The 16,000-nt window shown below is 38.3% G+C and overlaps 1 protein-coding gene across 2 annotated transcripts in view; it reads left to right on the top strand.

Annotated features, from left to right (window-relative positions):
• ELMOD1 (ELMO/CED-12 domain containing 1) overlaps positions 1 to 16,000 on the top strand; it is a 52,775-nt gene that overhangs the window by 31,030 nt on the left and 5,745 nt on the right. The window contains exons 6-10 of one of the 2 annotated variants that reach the window (XM_005885659.2): positions 1,490 to 1,623; positions 3,998 to 4,066; positions 4,822 to 4,845; positions 8,300 to 8,350; positions 9,407 to 9,540. In XM_005885659.2, coding sequence (XP_005885721.1) covers positions 1,490 to 1,623; positions 3,998 to 4,066; positions 4,822 to 4,845; positions 8,300 to 8,350; positions 9,407 to 9,540 — 412 coding nt within the window. The remainder of the gene's footprint in view (positions 1 to 1,489; positions 1,624 to 3,997; positions 4,067 to 4,821; positions 4,846 to 8,299; positions 8,351 to 9,406; positions 9,541 to 16,000) is intronic. The other variant, XM_005885660.2, reaches the window with a different exon arrangement.

The following is a 16,000-nucleotide window of genomic DNA, read 5'->3' as shown; positions in this document are numbered from 1 at the left end:
GTTTTCAGGCTGGCCAAGCCCCCCAGTGGGGTCCCTCACCCCATGGGAGTGTGGCCAGCCTGGGTCAGGGGCTGAGGGCAGTTTTCAGGTTGGCCACACACCCTTCAGTGTGGAGGTCCCCGCTGGGGTACCTGGCCAGCCTGGGTGAAGGGCTGATGGCTGTTTTCAGGCTGGCCACACTCCCTTCAGGGTGGGGGGGTCCCGCTGGGGTGTCTGGCCAGCCTGGGTGATGGGCTGAGGGCCATTTTCAGGCTGGCCACACCCCTTCATGGTGGGGGTCCCCACTGTCATGCCTGACCAGCCTGGGTCAAAGGCTGAGTGCTGTTTTCAGGCTGGCCACGACTGCGGGCTGGAAGCAGGTATCTGGGATTTATTTATCTTCTATAATTGAAACTTTGTTGCCTTGAGCGGAGCTCAGGGCCGGCAGGGCAGGAGGGAAGCTTGCCTTCCTCCATCATTGGGGCAACCAAGCCTCCTGCTTGCTCCAGCTCCGTGGCTGCCGGCCGCCATCTTGGTTGGGTTAATTTGCATATAGTCGCTCTGATTGGCTGGTGGGCGTGGCTTAAGGCATAGCGAAGGTACGGTCAGTTTGCATGTTTGTCTTTTATTCATGTAGATAGAGGCGGGTGTCTCATATTCTCAAGTAATGATATGTGTTAAAGGTATCTTTCTACAGAAAGCTTAGAAAAATAGAACTGATTTCTTAAACAGTGACAAACATAGTGTTTAGAATCTACATTTGTCCATTAATACAAAATTGATTATTGTTGAAACATTTTTAGGTAACTCTTAAACATAATAATATGTTTTGAGGGTTATTCATGAACATTATTGATATTCCTTTATTTAGCTATGTGTATTTACTCTCACATCATTATAGGTGAGCTGTAAGAAATAAAACTCAAGTCCATCCATTTTTCTTTTTGTTAATAATGCTGCTAAAAGTTTGGTGATAAAATAGGTTAAGCATTTTCTGAAGGAATGCATGCCCTCAAAATTTTCCCAGCTCTCTCCTCCCCTTTATTCTCTTGTATATTTTTGGAGGACTCCAAACAGCTTGTGTGAGAGATAATATCTGATTAGAAATTAAAGCAGAAATATTTAAAACACTAAAATATAAAAGCACACATTCCACTGCTTTCAGAGGGATGACATCATTACAGGTCATGCAGCCTCTGGAAAATTCCACCGTGTACTCATGAGATGAGAAAGAAAAGGCAAATAACCTATTTGGTTTTTTTATGAAATAGTTTTTACCTCCCAGACTCTCTGAAAAGGTCAAGGGGACCCTCCAGGAGTATTCAGACAATACTTTGAGAACTGCTGTCATGGGTAACTGAAAGATGATCAAATCTTTAATTGTTATATATTTGCATGTATTTGACTTTTGCAAAGCTCCTGTTAGTGGTGTAGTTTAAAAGATCTGAGCCAATCGGGAAGAATATTTATGTGCATATGTCAGAAGGCTAATTTTCTTTTTTGTCTCCAGTTATGGAAATTCTTGAAGCCGGATACTCCATTAGCATCTCGGATTTCTAAGCAATGGTGTGAAATTGGCTTCCAAGGTGATGATCCTAAAACGGATTTTCGAGGAATGGGACTTCTGGGACTGTACAATTTGCAGTAAGTAAATGAAGAATGGGTAAGTGTTAGAGTGAGGCTCTGGTCTCCTCAGACTGAAATGACAAAATTGAGTTATTAGTTCCAAAAGCTACTTCCAAGAAGATTCCAAGAAAACATTCCAGTCCTCTGAGAGATAACTCAGGTTCATGAAAGTTAAAAAGCTACCCTCTTGCCCTAGCCAGTTTGGCTCAGTGGATAGAGCGTCAGCCTGCAGACTGAAGAGTCCCAGATTCGATTCTGGTCAAGGGCACATGCCTGGGTTGTGGGTTTGATTTCCCAGTAGAGGGCGTGCAGGAAGCAGTCAATCAATGATTCTCTCTCATCATTGATATTTCTATCTCTCTCCCTCTCCCTTTCTCTCTGAAATCAATAAAAATGTATTTTTTTAAAAAGTTATTTTTTAAAGAAAAGCTACCATCTTACTTTTATCCGGCAAACTAGATGGATTCTTTTAAACAAATCTCAAATTTATTTATTTAAATTTTTTATTATGAAAAATGTTAAGTATATATAACAACAGAGAGAAGATTAGAAAGAACTCCCCTTATATTAATCACCCAGATTCAGTAATTATCAAGGTTTTTAAATACTTGTCGTATTTGTTTTGGAGGTAGAAGCATGTTAATGAAAATCTTACACTGTTTTTCATTTCACTGTTAAGTTTTTTTTAAAAAAACATGAGTAATTACCTTCCATTGACCCAAATGCCATTATCACATTTATCAAAATTAATAATTCCTTAGTGTCCTCTATATTTAGTCCATATTCAAATTTCCCAGTTCTCTCAAAAATCTCTTTTTATAGCTGGTTTGTTCTAACCAATTGTATACAAGATCTCTACATTGTACTTGGTTATTATGAGTCTCCGGTCTTTTTCAGTTGGAGCAGTTTCTCTCCCACTGCCCTCTCTCTCCCTTTGACGTCTCTGCTGTGCTATTAACTTGTGCAAGTTCCCTAGCCGATTGTCCTGTAAAATGTCCCATGGTCTAGATTTGCCTGTTTGCATTTATGCCCATCCCCTCTGTGTCCTGAAAGTCGCAGGTACTCAGAAAGGCTTCAAGAGGTTCAGGTTGATGTCACAGTGGGAGGCCTGCAGTGTCCCCAGTCTGGTTCCCAGGCTGAGATGGGTCAGAGGCATCACAGTTTGACGGCTGCATCGTAAAGTCCCCCACCGGCCCTTTATCTAACCATTTCCTCCTTCAGTAGTCTTCACTGAACCAATTAATTAATTGTGCAAAAAATGATTTTCTAATTCTGTCATTCTACCCACAGTTGTTGGCTGGAATTCTGTAGAGATTCAGTTTCCTTTATCCACTATGGTTATTTGGTTTCTCTAAAATATGGGCAGGACAGATGCTCACTAAATAAGTTGCCAATTTTTAGCATGAGGCCTTGGTGCCCTAGTTCCCATGTTAGTGATCAAAAAATGTTTTGGGGAGTATCTCTTTACATTTTAAATATTATTTTTAATCCTGGTTTTTATATGTTTACTGTGGTTCAATTAATTTTGCTCATTATTTTTTTTCAAGCTTAAATTGAGTCATTTGTGGTCATTCTTTTTCAAGCCAAAGGGAGTCCTTTTAGGCTAGTTCTTGTATCCTTTGACACACCCTAAAAGTGAGAATAGTGATATATTTTTTAAAATCCTCATTGAAGATGTGTTTTTATTGATTTGTGAGAAAGAGAGAACACCAATGTGAGAGAGAAACATCGATTGGCTGCCTCCCCTACATGAAATTTTCTGAAACAAAATTCAAGAGCTTGTTTTATTCTTTAGAATTATGCAGGAAATGTATTCACATCAAATTAAATAGCATGCTATAGTTTCATTTTCTAGGAAACTTCATTTCCTCCTTTTCCCCAGAACTAAGTTTTATTTTTAACATCTCTAAGCTCTAGAGATTTTCCAATTATTCAGAATTCAAATACTCCATGAATATTCCCCAAGAAAAATGCATTTGAAATACATTCTGTATTCTCTAGTCTCCTCCTTTCTGTGCCCTTTGTCTGTTGAAGTCCCTCATCATGTCCCTTCTTCCAGACTTTTCTGCCTTATGAGGGGCCTCTTTCTGGCCCCCTCACCTATAACCCTCTTAATGAGGATATCTTGGGCTCTCTAGGGAATGGCAAAGTTCATAATTATATTTGCAAACCTACTGTAATCATTCCCAAGTCTATATGAGTATTACAACTACCCTATCATACTGTCATTGTATTGGGGAAATTCTAATCAGGAAAGCTGTTATCTGGAGGAGCTGAAACAGGTGACAATCTTATGCTAGTGTCCATCTCTGAATTCAAATGGCCTCAAATCGGGTTAAAGCGCATGTATTCAGCAAGTATGGAGTTACGGTTTCCTTCCCTCCAACTGCAGGTATTTTGCGGAAAGGGATGCCACAGCAGCTCAGCAGGTCCTCTCTGACTCTCTTCATCCAAAATGCAGGTAATTTTTGAAAAGGTGGATTAGGCTTTATGGATGAGGTAGAATTAACTTCATCTCCTACATGGGTCTGTTGATGAGCTTCTCAGGAGTCACACCACCAAAAGTGAGGCTTGAAGCTCTTCCAAACAAACTCTTCTGACAGATTCTGAATAGACAGTTAAAACTTCAGGTACTGATTTGCATTAGCTCTACATTAACGATTATTAAATTAGCTGGCACCAGGTAGAGGCCTTCATTGCCATAAAGTTCTGCCTTACAAACACTATGGAATGACTTGTGTTTTAAAGTATATTTGCACATTTACATATTACTCTGTATGGGTAAAACCTTAGGGTTTTCTGTGCATATTGTTTTTGTTGATGTTAAATGGAAATCATAAGCCTGAAACATGCTGTTCTTTGTGAATTAAATGGGTATAACCTACAAAAAATCTTCAGGTACTTATGGGATTGAGGATGTAAAATGGAACCATAAGAGTGAGATATGTATTTAAAGGGAATGATATAATCACTGGTGTCCAGGAAGACGGAGGAGGCAGGCATAGAAGGAGAAAGTAGAGTCTGGAAGAAAAAGTTCAGAGACAAGGTGTGTGATGGGGGATTGGAGGGGAGGATGAAAGTCATGAAGTCAGGGACTAACTGAAAAGTCTGGAATTGCTGAGGCTTTTCTTTTTTTAAAAAATAAAATTCTAGGTTCTAAATTATTTGTACTTTTGTTTACCTTTCTAATTTTTTTCTTTACCTGATTACATGAAGGGATATCACTAAAGAGGAAATAAGGTATTTTTTTCTTTGCTTTGTGTTTTGTTGCTTTTATTTTCTTTTAGAATAAGTATAGGCAAAATTTTCTAAAGAAATATAAGTTCATGAAAATCTTTCAAAAAGCAAGCATTTTCTATCTTTTAATTTAATATAGTGTATTATATTTTGGCTCTGTTTTAAGGCGAGAAAAACCAGGTTAAACCAACCTGATAGGTAATGTCAAAACCCCTTTCTACAACCATGGCTACACCTGCTTGGAGCAACATTTTGAACACTTCACCTAAAGGCTGACCACCTCTCCACACATGCTCTGACCCCATCCACTCCCAGAGGTGGACGTTTTATGTGGGAATTCTGTTGCACAGAGCAAATTTTCTCTTCTATTAATGCATTTCTCATTTCATTATTACATATAATAGTTATATATGCTTTAATCATTCTTATTATAAGGAGTTCTGCTATTTTGCAATTGTGGTTTTGTATCACTTTTTCTCCCCAGCATCGAAAGTTCCTTGTTAATGTTCATGTTTTCTAACTAAATCCTAGGTTTTATCACATCATTCTCAAAATTCAGAAGCAGGTTGACTTTGGGGTTCCCCTCCCCAAAGTACTATTATACAGTGGGGCCTTGACTTACGAGTTTAATTCGTTCGTTAAGGAGCTCGTTAACTCAAATTACTCTATCAACTCAATGCAAAAAATCAGCAGAGAGACAGCTGGTATCTCAAAAAACTCGTTAGTCGGGACACTCGTAAGTCAAGGCCCCACTGTACTTATTCTAGCTTCTGTTATCTAAGACTCCTTTAATTATACTATACTTCTCAAATTTATATTTGTGATCTTTCATAAGATTAAATTATTATTTTCTTTTATCTTTACTTTGGGAAGCCACTAAAGTCACTCAGCTCCTTCTTGATATATTACATGGCTAAAATCGAGCTATGTTGATTTTTAACGACACTGCGTGAATTGCCTATTTCTGAGATGCAGAGGCTCTGAATTCCCTCTAATTAAAATTGACTGCAGTCTGTGTTCAATGTCAGGTGGCATTCCCAGAGGAGCATCGGCCAGAGGACACGAATCCTCCAGGGTCCTTGGGAAGAGACAATAAGCTTAAAATACTTTTTGATTAACCATTGCAGGGGGATTAATTTTGTCAGCCATTCTCAGAGAAAGGCTTTATAGTTTTACCTCCCACGTCAGCATCAGAGAGGAAGTATTTGAGGGTTTGTGTGATTAAGAAGACACTAGCATGTGCCTGTGTGTGCGCACACAGGGCATGTACATAAAACTACAATGCTTTGTCCCTCAAGCTACAATAAAATTGTTCAAATATGGACCACTTCAAATTGGTGGTAAATTTTACTGGATACAAGCCAGAATGTTTTGCAAATGTTACTGTCCTTCACTGATATTTGAAGAAAAAATATATAGGGTGTCCCCCCAAAATGTATACACATACTTGAATAATTATAAAGGCAGTGTTTATTAAAATACATTTTATTTTCAGAATTGAGCTATCAACTCTTAAAGTGTGCATACATTTTTTGAGACACCCTGTATATTGACCAGTGTGATAGCAACATGGGTTCTGTCAGGCCCTAAATATTTCAGGTGTTCAGCAGGGAGAAGCCTATAGATACTCAGAAAAACTCTCTCCTGTCTGTCCATCAGCAAGCATTAGACACCACTGCTTGTGGGAACATCCATCCATCAAATCCTGAAGTAACTTGAGGAATAAAAGTAGATTCAAGTTTAAAGGAGAATTTTGACTGTTAGGTTTTGTTTGTTTGTTTGTTTGGGGGGGAGGACATGTGGGTGTGCTAGTGTGTGTGTGTGTGTGTATGTGTGTGTGTGTGTGTTTCCTGAAGAGAAGGATTCATTCTTTTGGGGTCAGGATATCCTACAGGTAATCAAATGAGTGGAGGTTGTTTGGGCTTCTCTTATATTTTCAATGCAGATAGAGATTTAATAAATATGGGAAAAATTGTGTATTTACAAAGATTTGTTGAAGCGAAAAAGGTGCTTATAAATTCACTTACATAAAGTTTCTTAAATTTCACACACGCCCTAGCTGGTTTGGCTCAGTGGATAGAGCGTTGGCCTGCAGACTGAAAAGTCCCAGGTTCGATTCCGGTCAAGGGCACATGCCTGGATTGTGGGCTCGATCCCCAGTAGGGGGCGTGCAGGAGGCAGCCAATCAATGCTTCTCTCTCATCATTGATGTATCTATCTCTCTCTCCCTCTCCCTTCCTCTCTGAACTCAATAAAAATATATTTTTTAAAAAAATTTCACACACAACTCATTTTAATTTGATTATGAGTCTTTTAAGGTAAAAGTGTCCTGATGCCTCTTTGGCTGATTGGTTGCTTTGTTGGCGGGCAGTGACACTTTAAAAAGAGGTGACATTTATTTTCACATGAATTAAAGATAGTTACTTTGGATTATAGGTAGTCATTTACAAGGTAGAAAGTACATATAGATAATATAAACTTTGCATTGTGTTCTTGTGGTCTTCTGCTGTGTGTATTACATGTGTGTCTTTTAATGTAGTGTTTGCTGTGTACTATATAAAACTCTCTCCTACTTGGAAGCTAAATGTTTATAACTCTAGTTTTAAAATTGTATTTAGTTCCAATGCTATGTTTTAGTGTAAAACACTGAATGAAGATCCCATTAACCACAATGAAGAGTGGATGTGGTTCCTGCCTACAAGACGTTAGCAATACGGAGGGGGTGAGGCTTGCTCACACAGTAATAGATTGCAAGGCGGTATTTTCAGAATGCTTCCATGATGGGACCCTTTCTTCAAACAGCCTTGTTCAGAAGCTCAAATTATAAAATGGATTAAAAGTGGAGTTTCTATGGCTTAATTGTCCTCGTTTAACCAGGGGAAATGCCATAGCACTTGTTCAGACAGAATTTTTAAACCTATGTAGTATCCCTCCATCCTTCTCTTTCTTCCTTCCTTTTCTCTTCTCCTTCCTTCCTCCCTCCCTTCCTTCCTTCCTCCTCTTCACTAAATCTACTTATTTATCAATAAATATTTATTCGGTATCTGCTGTGTGCCAGACATCACAAACAAGGCTGAGTAGGATAAATGCCAGACATAAAACCAAACATGAGAAATCATGAGAGTGAAGTGGCACCTACTTAGAGGAGAGGGTTCGTGGAAGTCATGTTTCCTAATTAATAATAGTACAAAAGAGTATCATAATGTTTGGCCATTAGGGCTGTCTCCCAAAGCTGAACTAAAGTGAGCAGGGAATAAGTAGCATAGCTTTAAACAATTCCATTTCTAAGCTCCATATCAATTGTATTGTGGCTTTTTAATTGACAACATTTTCATGGGTTTCTGTTTGATAACCGAGTTACAGACATCTGTGTAACCGTTTAAACATGAACATAAAGGGAACAAGTACCAATTAGAGATTAAATCTTATTTATTTATTTATTTATTCATTCATTCAGCAAATTCAGCAAAGCAGAATGGCAGCAGAAAAGGATGGACAAAGCAATTGGGTGAGTGTTGGATTTCTGAACCAGAACAAAAATGTCTGAGAAGCTCTGTCAAAGATGACAAGGATGAAGATCTACTTGTCCTGATGGAAATATATAATCCAGTTGAATTTTTAAAAGGATGGTTTATGTTTTTGGATATATTTGTATTTGCATGATTATATAATATTACTTTGCCTGTCACCAACTGCAAGGTTTAGAAACTATATGAAAATCATTTCAGAAATCATTCATAATTGTATTTGGTAGTTTTCTTTTAAGGATTTCTATCAAGTATAGGCATTTAGATAAAATTTACTTTAGAAGTTTTTTTTTATAATGCCCATTTTATCTAAAAATATTTTGAACAGCGACCTTGTTTTAAATGTACTGGATATATATTGCCAGATGGGACTTAATAACTGTTTCATTTAATTTTTATAGACAGGTAGAAAGGGGACTAGAAAATATACCCTGAGCATTAAAATATTTATTTTTTTTCTAATTTTAAAAGTAATATAGATTTATTATAGATAATCTAGAAATTATAGGAAAGTAAACCAAAAAATCACCCCAATATTATTACTTTAACATACCCATATTAGTATTTTGTGACATTTCATCCTAGCCTGCTTTCTGTACACATTTGTGCGTGTGTGTGTATAATAAAACTGGGCTTGTTCAATACATAATGTTCTATATTCTGCTTAGTCTTTTATTGTCTGAATATATTATATGAGATTACCATAATTTACTTCACCAATCACCTTTTTAGGATATTTGCATAGTTTCCAAGTCTTTGCCATTTAGTAAATAAAACTATAATGAATATCCTTGCATATGAAGCTTTGTCAATTTCCGATTTTTTTCTCTTGTATATTTGGAATTGGAATTTCCAGACAAAGCATTCTCTTAGTCTGCATTATTGAAATTTTCTGATAAATTGCAAAATTCAGGGTTTTGGTAAGGTGAAGAGGGAAGGGAAGCCTGCCACTCTGATAATTTAATAATCAAATGATCATATTTTTAAATCTTATTCCCATATGTGACACACATTGCCTTGTGGTTTGCACTTTACAGGTACTCCTTTGCAATTGTGGGCATCAATATAACTGACCTGGCATATAATCTACTGGTGAGCGGAGCTCTGAAGACCCATTTCTATAACATCGCACCAGAAGCTCCAACGTTGTCTCACTTCCAACAAACATTCTGTAAGTGTCCATTGCTTCATTATCATTGGAGGTTTCTATACAATGCTCTAGACAAGGGTCAAAGCTGAGATATCTTTGTGATTTAGCTGCTTTGGGGACTTTTGATTTTTTTGTCCTCTTTCACAGCCTGTGCATAATACCCAATGTATCTGTTTTTGGTCAGACTTAAAGACATCATGGAGATCTCTCTCTCTCTCCCTTTGGTCAAGCATGACATAGCACTTAAGAGCTCAGGCTCTGACCACAACCTGAGTTGACTCCCAAGTCAATGTTTACTAACCTCTCTAAGCCTTAGTTATCTCATCTATAAAAAAAATAAGGCGTTTCCTTATAGAGCTGCTATGAAGGTAAAATTATTAACTAGCTCCATAGTGCTCAGTGGACATTAGAAAGAGGAAGTGTTGGTTTACATGGGTTTACATTCTGATCTAGATCTCCCCAGTGAAATAGCCCAGTCATATCACTCTACAGTCATGCTCACAGTCACCAAGCCCTACTTATGTGCTCAGAGCTTGCAAACAGCTTTTAGTCCAACTAGCTTTTTATTCAGTCAAAAATATTCACAGACAGCCAAGGGTTGTCAAATGTCTGTGTGTGGTGGTTAAACACATCCTCAAATTTTTGACACTCCTCCCACTTAGAAGTAAGAGGGGGAGGGGGATGTCCCTCTCGTCCCTTGAAACTGGTCTGACTGATTGGATGAATTGAGTGTAGCAGAATTCTACCGAGATTAGATCAGAAGAGACTGGACGGTCTGTTCGATGCTTCTGTGTCTCTGGATCTATTTTAGTTCATCAGTTTATATTGTTCATTATATTCCACAAATGAGTGAGATCATGTGATATTTATCTTTCTCTGACTGGCTTATTTCCCTTAACATAATGCTCTCTAGGTCTCTCCATGCTGTTGCAAATGGATCCTTCTTTTTCACAGCAGTGTAGTATTCCATTGTGTAGATGTACCACTGTTTTTTAATCCACTCATCTGCTGATGGGCACTGAGGCTGTTTCCAAATCTTAGCTATGGTAATTGTGCTGCTATGAACATAGGGGTGCATATATCCTTTCTGATTGGTGTTTCTGGTTTCTTGGGATACTCCTAGAAGTGGAATTACTGGGTCAAAGGGGAGTTCCATTTTTAATTTTCTTGAGGAAACTCCATACTGTTTTCCACAGTGGCTGCACCAGTCTGCATTCCCACCAGCAGTGCACGAGGATTCCTTTTTCTCCACATCCTCGCCAGCACTTTGTTGCTTGTTGATTTGTTAATGATAGCCATTCTGACAGGCATGAGATGGTATATCATTGTTTTGATTTCTATCTCTTGGATGATTAGTGACTTTGAGCATGTTTTCATATGTCTCTTGGCCTTCTGTAGGTCCTATTTCAAAATGGGTCTATTTAGGTCTTTTGTCCATTTTTTGATTGGATTATTTATCTTCCTTTTGTTAAGTTGTATGAGTTCCCCATAAATTTTGGAGATTAAACCCTTATCAGAGATAACATTGGCAAATATGTTCTCTCATGCAGTGGGCTCTCTTGTTGTTTTGTTGGTGGTTTCTTTTGCTGTGCAGAAGCTTTTATTTTGATGTAGTCCCATTTGTTTATTTTCTCCTTAGTTTACATTGTCCTAGGAGCCGTATCAGTAAAGATATTGCTACGACATATGTGTGATATTTTGCTGCCTATGGATTCTTCTAAGATTTTTTATGGTTCCCATCTTACGTTTAAGTCCTTTATCCATTTTGAGTTTATTTTTGTGTATGGTGTAAGTTGGTGGTCTAGTTTCATTTTTTTGCATGTAACTGCCCAATTATTTTTAAAACCTAAAGGGAATATGATTTCTAAGTTAGAATTCTATGTCCAGTCTAACTTACCAATTAAATATGGGAGTACAATAAAGACATATTTTTAATGCAAGGTCTTAAACATTGTACCTCTTGTAACTTTATAAGGAAGCTCCTAAAAAGATATGCTTCCACAAAATAACAGTGTAAAAATGAATTAGGTCCAGAAAGCATGACGTCTAGCATAGAAGAAAAGTGAAGGGAATCTTTAGGATGAAGGGGAAGGGAAAGCCCAACACAATATCTATGCAATAGTCTGTGAAGAATAAACCCAGATCTTAGCAGGTCAGAAGTCTCTAGGAGAGAATCTTTGAAGAATATGAAATTTATGGAATATCTACCAAGTTTGAACACATTAAAAAAACACTGGCATATTTAGGAAATAAGTTAGGGTTAAATTGAGTAAATTGAAACTAAGCAAATAAAGAGGAAGCTTATTAATACTAGGTAAGAAATGTAATAATGTGTGGTTGGCATGGGTGGAAAGGAGCTAAGACTTCATCATATATATAGGGAAGTTTTCAAAAATCAAGCAACAAGTATGTTATTTAGAGCTATGGAGGTCGAAAATCAAAAGAATCAGCTGAAAGAGTTGAAATGTTTAGGAATTAGGGCATGAAGTGCTGCAGGTTGTTTTTTGTAACAAGACTTGTTAAACTGTGTTCAGTGTAATTTAGATAAAAGTAAACAACAAATTTTTAAATACATACACTCTGTGACATTTTAATGGAAAATGGAAGTCTTCAATATGTGATTACAGCTCCTATTTTGACAACTAGATGGTTATACGCCTGTAACAGCTCTGACCATTTCCAACGAATATTATTGAGGTTTTATCAGGTTCTGACAGAGGAATACAAATATCCAAATAAATAATTAAAGCATGGTTGGAAGAGTTTTGTGATTGAAGAAGTAAATATACTCTTTTTTAAAAAATTAAAGGTTGGCTGACAGCTCACTCGGTTTGGAAGTCAGGGAAAGCTTCCCAAAGCAAATGCCACTTTTCCGTGAGACTGAAGGAGGAGTGGCAGGAGGTAAAGCAATGGTGGCTGAGTAGTCCAGCCAGAGGGAGTGGCACAGGCAAAGGCTACAAGGAAAGAGAGTAAGTTACATTCAAGGAATAGAGAATAGTGTTTGAGAGGGGTGTGACCAAGGATGACATTGGTAAGAGCAGGGATGGAGGGCACATATATTAAAGAGCCTTTAAGCCATTTAAGAGAGCATAAAATGTACATAAGTAATGCCCCTTGCTAAGTTTTTTCACCCTTTGTATTTACCCTTTTCTATGTTTACCATGCTCTTTAGGGAAGCAGCTCTCAGAGGAAGTCAAATGAGTTTGGTTTTAGGCATGCCAGGGATGTGTTCTTTTGGGAAATCCACATGGTGCTACATAGTGGGCATTCTAGTGCAAAGCTCTGGAGCTCTGAAGAGTTCCAAGGGCAGGTTTGAGATTCATCAGCACTGAGGAGAAAATCAGAGCCACACAGTGGGGGAACTCTTACAGGAGAGAATCAGAATTAGAATCAGAGCAATTGACATTGAAGGACAGAAATGTTTGTTTTCTTCACTGCCTGTTTCCTCAGCACAGAGCCTGCTACAGAGTAGGTACTCAGTAAAATGTTTCTTCACTGCCTGTTTCCTCAGCACAGAGCCTGCTACTCAGTAAAATGTGATGGATGGATGGATGGATGGATGGATGGTTGGGAGGCTAAAATGTTGGAAGATGTTCTTTGTGGGAGAAAGGAATTCTAATTTCTCTAGAACAATTAATCCTTGGCCTGAATTGATATGCTTCCAAGGGAACCCTAGCCCAGGTGAGGAAGCATGCATTAGGATTACTTTTCCCAAGGCCATCACCAGGCTTTAGAAAGGGCAGCAGTGCCCCTGTAGATTGGAGTGTAAGCAGAGGGACTCAGGCCTTTCTAGAGGTAGAAAGCAGTGCTCTGAATTCATTGTTCCTCCATCGGACATGATCAGTTCTGCCCATTTCCTCTGTAATATTCTTGCAATTACCTGTATCCTTGCATATGTCTTTGCTGTCTATTAACTACTTGCAGTGAAACAAAACCAAGACACGTTCAAGCACCAACAGATATGCTGCAGGCTTGGACTAGAAGGCCAAATTAGTATTCAAAACGGGTTTCATCTAGGTGCAATAATGTGAGAATAGAACAGCTCTATCAGTCTGCCTGTACAGTATTACTCAGTGGGCACTGCACTGCCAACATACATTCTACGAACACTGCATTTAGTGTAAAGTCCCACTGAACACACAGCTCCACTGAGATGAAGTAAGGTTCGTGTAATGAGCAGAAGGAAAGCATAATGGCCAGAAGAGGAAAAATAATTATATTTTCTTTGACCTTCAAAAGAAGGAAGTATTCAGTAGGAATAAGAACCAGAGGGAGAGAATACCCTGGAAAAGACAGCTGGCACAGCAGCGGAAAGCCAGCTGACTTCAGGTCCTGGCTTCCGGCCTCCAGCTGTCATTGTGTAATTGTACCTCATCCAAGTATTTTTCCTAAGCCCAGCATCCTCATCTATAAAATAAAGATACATCAGCATGATCTACCCCACAAAACTGTTGGAAGAATTAAATGAGAGACTATAAACAATAGCCTGGCCTGTTTTCTCTCTCTGCTTGCCACACTATTTTCCTAGCTTCCTTTGGCTAATCAATCATCAGCTGAAATTGTCTGCCTGGGTCCTTCTCTCCAAAAGACCGAGAATGGGGAGCATAAGAATTCTACCTTGTTCTTGTATCTTTACATATTTGTTAATTGGAAGAAGGGCCAATGACCAGTGGACAAAACAGATTAATGAACACTCTGTAATGTTATATAAATGAATGGAGTGTTATATAAGTGAATGGAAGCCACACCACCATCTCTGCATTCTGATTAAAATCATGTTATAAATCTCTAATTATTTTCCTGATACAGTAGAGAGAGTCCCAGGAAACCAGTCTATAAGCTTTATAGCTTGACTTTTGTAGCCTTAAGAGGAAGGATCCTGAGAATGGTGGCAGATTATTAAACACCCTTACCTTGACTCTTATCCTAGCCAGTCTTTTAAACTTTTCAAAATGTTTTTCTGTCTGTATGTTTTTGCATGTAGAGTAGAAAAATGGGGAAACCAAATGGATCTGTATCCTTCTAACACTCTGTGCTACCCTAGATCCCCTTTGGAGTGAGTTGCCAATTTACCTGCACACTGTGCACAAAGGGAACATTTTTATGTGCATTGTGGGAAAGTGAATCTTTCAGTTAAAGCTAGTTAAAGCTAATTTTTCACAGTATTTGTTTATTATTGCCAATTGGAGTAGAGAACTCATGAGCTACCAATGAAATGTCTTTAATTCCTCATGGATTACTTTAGTGCGTAATGCTGGAAGTCTGACTCTATATACAAAATAGCTCAGGTGTCTTTATTTGAGATCAGAGGCCAAGTCAGGAAAATTAAGTGTGTACTTTATATAGCAAGGAATGGAGAAATTATAAATTATTAGAGATTTCACTTAGAACCATAAAAATTTTAATATTTAGCAAGAAGCCAAGGGAATTTAAGAAGAGGGTGTTTTCTAGACCAGTGGTTCTCAAACTTTAGTGACATGAATAAGACTCCTCTTACTGAACTGTGATGTCTGGTTGAATCTGGGAGGGTCTTCATTTTTAACAGGGACCCCCCCCCCCTCTTCTTGGGATACTTTAGGAGTTTTCCCAGTCCCTGAGATGGACGAATTATGGAATTGTTTTGGTTAAATAAGATACTGAGATTAGAGGAAACAAGTTTCTGTTGGTGTGCACTGAAACAACCAGCATGACGAGTAGACTCCAAGTCATGGCATGTGAGAAATGGTGAGGAAAAATAGGGATGCTTAGCCTGGGAGAGAGAGAAGCTCAGAGTATAAAGGGCACTTCAAATACTTGACATGGAAAAGTATTGAATTTGTTCCAAGAAACACAGGGCAACATAGTTTGGCTTGGTGAAAGGAAGAACCATTTAAGAACCAGGTTCTTGGAATACTACTTGGCCATAAAAAAAAAAGAAGGAAATGTTATCCTTTGTGACACCATGCATGGACCTGGAGAGCTTTAGGCTAAGTGAAATAAGCCAGTACCATACATTTTCACTCATATGTGGAACCAAATAAACTAACAAACAAAATAGAAATAGACTCATAGATACAGAGAACAGACTGACAGCTTTTAGAAGTGGGGGGTTCGGGAGCTGGGTGGAAAAGGTAAAGGGATTAAGAAAAAAACTTATAGATGTAGACAACAGTATGGTGATTACCAGAGGGAAAGGGGAGTGGAGGAGGTGGCGGCAGGTATAGGGGGGATAAATGATGGGACGGAAGGAGACTTGACTTGGGGTGGTGAACACATAATAAAATATACAGATAATGTTTTATAGAATTGTACACCTGAAACCTATATAATTTTATCAACTAATGTCCCCCAATAAAATCAATCCTATCTAATAAAAGAGAAACATGGTAATTAGCTGTACGGCCGCTACCCTTCCCATTGGCTAATCAGTGAGATATGCAAATTAACTGCCAGCCAAGATGGCGGCCAGCAGCCAGGCAGCTTGAAGCGAACAGGGAGGCTT

The sequence above is a fragment of the Myotis brandtii genome, unplaced genomic scaffold, assembly GCF_000412655.1.
Source record: "Myotis brandtii unplaced genomic scaffold, ASM41265v1 scaffold920, whole genome shotgun sequence".
NCBI classification, from domain to species: domain Eukaryota; kingdom Metazoa; phylum Chordata; class Mammalia; order Chiroptera; family Vespertilionidae; genus Myotis; species Myotis brandtii.
Note: the sequence above shows the minus strand (reverse complement) of the source record. Positions and strands in the feature narration are given on the sequence as shown.